Source organism: Schistosoma mansoni, assembly GCF_000237925.1.
Source record: "Schistosoma mansoni, WGS project CABG00000000 data, supercontig 0452, strain Puerto Rico, whole genome shotgun sequence".
Taxonomy (NCBI): domain Eukaryota; kingdom Metazoa; phylum Platyhelminthes; class Trematoda; order Strigeidida; family Schistosomatidae; genus Schistosoma; species Schistosoma mansoni.
In genome coordinates, this window is record NW_017386282.1 from 5617 (window position 1) to 13988 (window position 8372).

Genomic DNA, 8372 nt, shown 5'->3' on the forward strand with positions numbered 1-8372 from the left:
GCAACTGATTACTCTCAGTTGCTATATGCCAATTCTAAGAGAACTGACTTCATATAATCTTTATGTTTGCTTTGGTAGAATATTAAATTGGGTCTGGTGTACAATTGACTCAGGTTTCAATAAGCTTCAAGACAGTGTTTTACTTTAGAAAATAAATATTCACTAAATCTTAGCAAACATTTGTTCATTGAAAATAAACAATCGAGTCGTCATATTTAACAAGGTAATCCCAACAAACCTTGCTCGCTTCGGACATTTTACTCCTGAAAGCAGTGAACTCTGTAATAATTGCTCGGCGGAACAACCAGCTTTCATTCCAGAATCAGATTTCATAATATTTTCAACCGAAACCTCAAAACGTTTAGCCTATAAAAGCAAGATATAGACGATAACTCAGCAAGAAATATGTGTTCGACAAAATTATTACCCAGAAATTCTCAAACACCTGGGTTTGTGAATATTTATCTTCCAGTGTAGCGGAAGCCTCTGAATCAGTAGACTTCAACATACACAAGGGAAAAACCAAGGTCCTCAACATGCAACAGCATGTAGAACACTAAACCAATCACACTCCATCGAGAAACTATGGAAGTGGTGGAAACTTTCACGTACCTAGTCAGAATCATCCATCAACAAGGAAAATATGGTGAGGACGTAAAGGCTAGGACTGATAAAACAAGAGCCTCATTCATCAATCCATAACAGTTCTTTCGCTGAAACAGTCAGTGATTTAGTATTATCTAGAGTAAAAGTACTTTATAGTGAAATACATATTTTTTCAGATTTACAAAATTGGTACAATGATTCAACCAAAAATCAGACAAATAACAACTTCTCTATTAAACTGTTGGCTAAAAAACTGTCCAATTATTTAGAACTCAATTAATTTGGAAAATTGGTAATTAGCAATGTTTTGTGTCAAAATTCTTCCAACTAAAATGTCTTGTTAAAACAACTCCATTATTCAATCACAAAATGTCAGTAAGTTAGGAACAAAAATCGGAGCATAATAATATGCGTCTATTTGCTCCGTTGATTCTCTAATGGTATTTAAAACGAGAAGCAGTAGTAACAATTTGAGAAAACGAGTTTACAAACTTTGTATGCAGTACCCAACTCTGACTACATCTTATAGAAAGGAAGACTAAGAGAATATCTTTCAATGGTATGATCCCATATCATTTCCTCCACAGTGAATAAATAGTTGATATCACGAAATATTCAATGTACAAACATATCCACATTTGGTGAGTTTCTAGAGATATTTCCATCAAACGATTTAAACCAAGTTTATTTATTAAAAAGTATGATACTGTCAACATTGCATTGTTGTAGCAGTTTCGACTGGGTAACATAGTATTTCATGCTTTTAGTTATATATACCCTTTCTTCATTCTCGAGTCTTATCTGAGCTCCATTGATTTTACCCTTATAATCAATTGTCATTGCAGTTGAGCATTAATTTTAAAATTCTACAAGCGTCTTCATAAGCTGCTGTTTTCTCTTATTGAATATTCATAAAACTAACCTATGGAAAATCAACCGTATAGACTATTCTTGGAACTTGTCCTCCATTTCTTGTATTTTTACTGGTCCCTCACTTTGGTCAAGTCTTCTTCCTATAAATGTGATGTAAAGTATCCACAATTATTTTCTAATACTTAGTGCCATAATTCTTATATTGTAAGCAGTTGGAGAGAATCCGTAAAATAATTAAACTTATACATCTGGATACATTTGTTCTGGTATTATTAAAGTTAACAGGGGAGAAAGGCTATAAAGAGGAAAAACTATGACATTTTTACAGAAGCTAACGACAATACTGTACGTACCTTGGAATCCACTTCACCCACATCTACTCCACCAGCATGATGAAAAAGAATAACATTTGAAGTCCTTTGAGTGTACATACACAGATAGTACTCTTCTTGCTATAAAAAAAATTGTTTTTATCAAGTTCCATTTAAAGCAACAGAGCAAATAAACACTAAAAACTGTATAAATCTGATGAGCTGAATTACAAAATTGTTATTATTATTATGAATAGAACTTATTGGGATTTAGAAAATAAATGTAAACTCATACACTAAGAATGTAAGCCAAATTTCACGAAAATTCATGGTAAAATGAAACATTAAAATTAGTCAATATATGCTCTGTATACTGACCTGGATGTCTAGATTATACAACTTCATGTGATAAAATTACTGCAAATTACCTGTTCATGTGGTACGAATGGTTCAATAAGGAAGCGGTCAAGAATTCCACAGGTAGAACCGATCTAAAGTAAAATGTAAAACAATACTTTGAAACTGAAAAAACTGAAACTTAAGATGTACAGGTAGTGACGGTCAACAAGCTGAATATTTGCTAGAACTCCTACTGACTCGATAATGCAGTCAAAGATCTTTAAGAGCGAAGCAAAACTTTGTGCTAACAATCCATTATACTAGTGTCTAAAGGGAAAATAATTTATGGTCGGTTGCAATGTGGGCTAAATGCCTGACTACAAATATTGTAAAACTAAAAACTGATGATGATAACAAGGTTGTTCACGTTACTTTTGATGCCATACTGTTTCGAGATAATGTTAAATTTATACAAACAAATAGCGGTACAGCTGGACACCAAAATACATATGCGCCATACTAATAAAATGATATTGTGGAAATACAGAGGGAGGATTACGATCAAAACCAGACAAATGAATAAAAACAAGTGAGCGAGAGTAGTATAGAACTGAAGAAGCAGATACAGTGAAAAAGAGCCAGAGTGAATTCTTCTAGTTACGTCGAACTACGAAAAATGTACAAACTCACAAAAGGATCCTCACTAGCTCCTATTCCGAGCAGTTTGATAACGTTTCAAGCCAGAGACGCACCAGCTCTAGGACCTAGGCCAAAGAATCGTGATGGGCCGACAGATGTGTCCATACATTTTTCCTACACACCAGGGCTACGTGTCATAAATTCGACTAGGAGGACTGACTTAGTCGAGTTGAAAAATATTGATTTCAAATCAATGGTGTGCAAGAGCTTCAAAAGCCTGAGGACGAGTGGTGTATTAACCTTTCATCTTTGATTACCGACCACCATGGAAGTGCGTCACCTGACATTACCCCATTACCTTGAGGATTAGATATTACACCTATGGCAATCTTTCAGAGGACCTACTACTCATTACGGTAGTAATACAGCAATTTATAAATAAAACGTAAATGGTGATATAAAACAAACCCAATAAATGTAAACATTGTATAAAAGGAATGTCCTTAATATCTGGAACGGCTTGACTCCGCAACTTACTACAAAACGGATAGGAATAACGCCAACGAAAAAGGAGCCAAAAATAACAATGGATGCTGTCGTTCAGAATTTTCGCGACTCTGAATATAACGATGCTTTCGGAAATCTCATGTAATATCAAAAATACAGTTTTGTCAATAATACCAAGTTTTAAAGCAACAAAACCTGGATTACTAACGACAATACTTTTCAAACAGAAGTATGAGCCACACTTAAGTAGGCCGTACTCCACAATTTTCCCAGGCAGTTCTACTAGTCACACAGGTGAATGTTTAACTAAAAGTCAAAAAAAGCCCTATGAACAGAGTGGAAGCCAACTATTAACTTGATTTTAAAATCACCCCAAGCTTAACCTTACTACAGAAAATGCAAAAACCAGAACCAACAACGTATCAGGTGATAATCTCAAATGTACTTTAAATTATGTTTCAATCCCATAAAAAGTCAATTTTTCCGTAATGTGAAGTAACAACTAAATGTAATTACCGTGAATTTACTCGCCAACAAACTTTTTATTTTTTTCTGCGAATCCGCCCAATTGAAGCCTGCGAAAACTAGTCCCAATTTTCCCCTGCGTTTAATGAGGACATCGGGCTTACTGACAAGGTTCTACATAATATGTTAGCAAATGCTAAAAATCTTCCTTACGTTGTGTAATATCCATTCATCTGTTACTGAACTAACATCTTCACCCAGCTTAACTACTCGGAGTGGATTTTTCGCTAACTTAGAGTAGCATATTGAGTTGTATATAAGTAGCTTAGCAGACTCTTCGTAAACAGCCTTCGAAGACATTTGCTTTAAAGTACCAAGCTGATATTGTACATTCTTTTACTTCCATAAAACAAAACATGGAGTCGCGATTTGTAGTTCTGGTGTCAGTTTAATAGGTTGACTTAACCTTTTACAAGTACACTATCTTCTTACCCAATTTATTGGAAGCTAGCTAGCAGATTACTTCAGTCTTCAGTAATAAGGATAGTAGGTTGATGAACCTGTGTTAATCCTGACAGATTGCCTTCCAGTGAAAGTTCAGCTTCTTCTTGAAAATGTTCACTGATGGTGCTGATACCACTTGTTTTGGTAATGCGTTCCAGTCATTGACCACTCGATGAGAAAAACGGGACCCCACCTTTAGTTTATTAGATCGCGTTTTATGAACCTTCTTGCTATGACCTCGGAGATTATTAGTGCTGAAGGGAGTAAAAAGGTAAGACGTATTAACACCCAAACCATAATTAAAGATGCGAAATGCCAGTATGAGGTCACCTCGCGTCCTACGATAAGACAATGGTAAAAGGTTTAGACTGTAGCTGTAAATAATTCCCCAAAATCAATAGCTTTCTAAGTGTTCGACATTGGATGCTGACCACATTGTTTTAAGTGGACTTGTTTAACTGAAGGCGTTCGGTCATGCATCCGCACCAGATCACAGACACAGCTCCTACGTTCACTAGCCAGATTAGAGCAAACGCTTCTGATAACGTATCAAATATATCTTTCCTACCTCTTCGCATCTGACTTCTGGTTTTATCTAATTGGGAAAGCTTCGAATATAGAATGTGTTACTGGTTGCTAGTTGTAAAATTAGAATACCAGTCGTATATTCAAGACGTTTCAAACGCTCATCGTAAGGGAGTTTAGAAAGACCCTTCACTTATTTTGTCCCCACACGCTGGATACGCTCAAGTGATTGAGTATCCTTTATCAGACATAGGCTAGCTGCTTGGATACAGTACTGTAAGTGTGGCCTTACATAGGTGGAATATGAAATCCGAAACATCTCCTCGTCAAAGCATTTAAATGCTCGGCGAAGTGACCATATGGCACGATAACCTTTGGAAGCAGCCGCGTTGCAGTGCGTAGAAGTTTTCAAGTCGTGACTTATAGTTACTCCTAAGTCTTTCTGTTTTCGAACGCGTGGACGAGATGTACCATTAATGGCATAATGGTACCGTGCCCAATGTGCATGAGCACGCTGTTCCTGGAATTAACTTCCAAGCCCCAATCGTGGTCCCATCTAACTAATTCGTCTGTCAGCTTGGAGATGACAACTATCAGCCTCACTTCTTATTGTTCTCCCGATTTTGACATCATCCACAAACAATAATGTCGACGACTTAAGTAATAGAGGTAGTTCATTAACATACGGAAGGAAAAGTAAAGGGCCTAATATGGTGCCTTGGGGTAAACCACCTTTGACCGGCTTCCATTCGGATAGCGTGCCATTGACCCTCACTGTCTGTCTGCGGTCACATAAGAAGCTTCCTATCCATTCCTGTATAGCACCTATTATTCCAAAGCTCGAGAGCTTCTGCATAAGACCAAAGTGTGAAACCTTGTCAAACGCTTTGCTAAAATCTATGAACATCACGTCGACAGAAAGGCCGTTATCTAGGGCTGCTGTCCAATCCTCTTTTGCAATGAGTTAGTTAAGCATGAACGTTTGTTACGAAACCCATGTTGCTCTGCAGTTAACAGATTATACCAATCTATGTGACTCAGTAACTTAGCCCGAATTATCTTTTCAAGTAACTTAACGACTGTGCTGGTCAGGCTGACAGGCCGGTAAATAGATACGATCCGTCTCTGACTATCCTTAAATATAGGACTAACTATAGCGTCTTTCCAGTCTCTGGGTAATTGAGCGAGTGAAAGGGGCATGTTGAAGAGCGTCGCGAGCGGTCTTGAGATAATGTCCGCAAGCGATGGCAGCGAACGTGGGTGTAACCTACCGGGGTCCGGTATCTTACAAGGTTTGAGGTTAGTTATCAATGGAAGAACAATTTTCCCGGCCACGTGTATAGATCCTATGGCTGGTATCTCGTTGTAAATGGGACAAGTAGTTGTAACACTACACGTAGAGTATACTTCACTAAAACAGTCTGCAAATGTCTCAGCTTTTGCTAGATCAGATTCGGCTAGCAAATCTGAATTTTCATTTAGCAGTAACGCAGGGATACCATTACTACGTTCTGTCAGCCTTTTAACGTATGAAAACAGTCGCTTCAGACAGGTACGACTATCGTATACTGTTAGGTCGGCTTACAATAAACTCTATCAGAGCCTCCAGAGAGGCTCATAAAGAGCCCAACCAATCAGCGATTAGTTAGAAGCTATGCTACTAAAATAACAAGGTCCTGATTGGCTGGTCCTGATTGGCTGTTAACATACTGTTACTATGGGATCTCAAGGTCTTTCAGCTACTATAAAACCCCTGTTTTTTCTGTACATAATGAACCTTGTAGTAAAGTGCTTCTCTGATACTCGTGTCTTCTCTCTGGTCTTTCAAGTCGCTGAGTAGTGCTAGCCTGAGGTTATCCGAATAGCTAGGATCCGAATAAAGCGTTCAACCTACGAGCCATAACAGTGGCGACGGGGATTTCGGCAAAAAAAAAACAATTGTTGTCGGGGTTTTTGGTACACAAAAAAATACAACAATTGTCGAGGATTCTGGCAAAAAGAAATACAGCAACCGAGACGTGATTTGGTAATCAAACAAGCTGTAATAATTGCCGGTGAATTTTCGGAGTTATTATTATTATCAGCAGAGAAAAAAATGACGATTCCTTTAGAACAGGCGCTGACAATCTTAGAGCACCGGCAACAACAGATGCTAGCCTTCCAGCAGCAACTACTTGAAACAGTCTTGGACAAGTTTTTCAATAATGGTGCTAAAATGGCCGTCCCAGAAGAACGCCAAGTTGAGGGTTCAATTCCCTTTATATCTGATGGAAAATGCAAAATTGGTAAGTTGGCCGGTTCAGAGCAAGACAATATCTTGCTAAATGCACATGAAACTGTGACAGTATCAGATGTCAAAGAAAAACAAGGTTCCGTAGACAAAGCCCTGAGCCCAGAGTCTAATGAAGCACCACTCAATCCGCCGATTTCTGAAGACAAACTTCAGTCAGAATTAAACTACGGGTTACATGATATCGGCCAAGAAAGCTGGAATGGTGCACATGATTTTGATGAAAATTCTTATGAAGATGAGGAAACTAAGTCGGTTGAATCAAATGCTGATCAAAAACCTAAGGCAATTTCATTAGATGATGATTCCCCTAGCTATCAAATATCCTCCAGTGAAAATCTTAATGAATTTGATGGAGATGTTTCAGAAAAGCCAAATTCCGATGACCTAAAATCAAATATCGTTCATCATCATCTATTCATTTCTAGTGGATTCTGCATTCAATACGAGAAATGTGTTCTAAATAAAGTCATATTAATTGTAAATTGGAGATATGAAGATCCAACATTATTTCGTGGGGGAGGAAATGTTGGAGAATTTCAACCTACAGATAATTTTTTTAAAATCAGAATCTAATCTTCGAATCTTCAAAAAAAAGGGAGGTGTTAGGTCGGCTTACAATAAACTCTATCAGAGCCTCCAGAGAGGCTCATAAAGAGCCCAACCAATCAGCGATTAGTTAGAAGCTATGCTACTAAAATAACAAGGTCCTGATTGGCTGTTAACATACTGTTACTATGGGATCTCAAGGTCTTTCAGCTACTATAAAACCCCTGTTTTTTCTGTACATAATGAACCTTGTAGTAAAGTGCTTCTCTGATACTCGTGTCTTCTCTCTGGTCTTTCAAGTCGCTGAGTAGTGCTAGCCTGGGGTTATCCGAATAGCTAGGATCCGAATAAAGCGTTCAACCTACGAGACATAACATATGCCAACTGTCGTTCGTAAGTGGTACGGGATTTAGCTACGGTTTTTTTGACTTATATTTCAGATTTTTTATATTCGCACTTAAATGATGCCTGTCCTGCTGACGAGAATAAATCACAGAAATGTTTCCTACTCTTTAACAACTGCCGGGTCTCCTTATTAATCCATGGAGGGCAATGTGATAGCTTACGTGTTGACCATGTGATATACGGTTGAGTGACGTATTCGAACGTAGCCTTAAACTTGTTCCATGCATCTTCGATCGATCCATCAGCATCGGCCGACCAGTCAATCGAGATAGCACAGTCTCTGATTGCCGGAATATTAGCAGATGCAAATTCTATACCATGTATCCGGAACTTACAGGAAAGTATGACGTGGTCACTAT

General features: G+C 37.9%; 1 protein-coding gene across 1 annotated transcript; it reads left to right on the plus strand.

The window, feature by feature from the left end:
• Window positions 1–6864: 6864 nt before the first annotated feature.
• Window positions 6865–7635, plus strand: Smp_205600 (unnamed protein product; the record flags this gene model as incomplete). Its single annotated transcript, XM_018798042.1, has 1 exon — window positions 6865–7635. One exon carries the CDS (start codon window positions 6865–6867, stop codon window positions 7633–7635), a length of 771 nt encoding a protein of 256 aa, XP_018644749.1.
• Window positions 7636–8372: the final 737 nt, after the last annotated feature.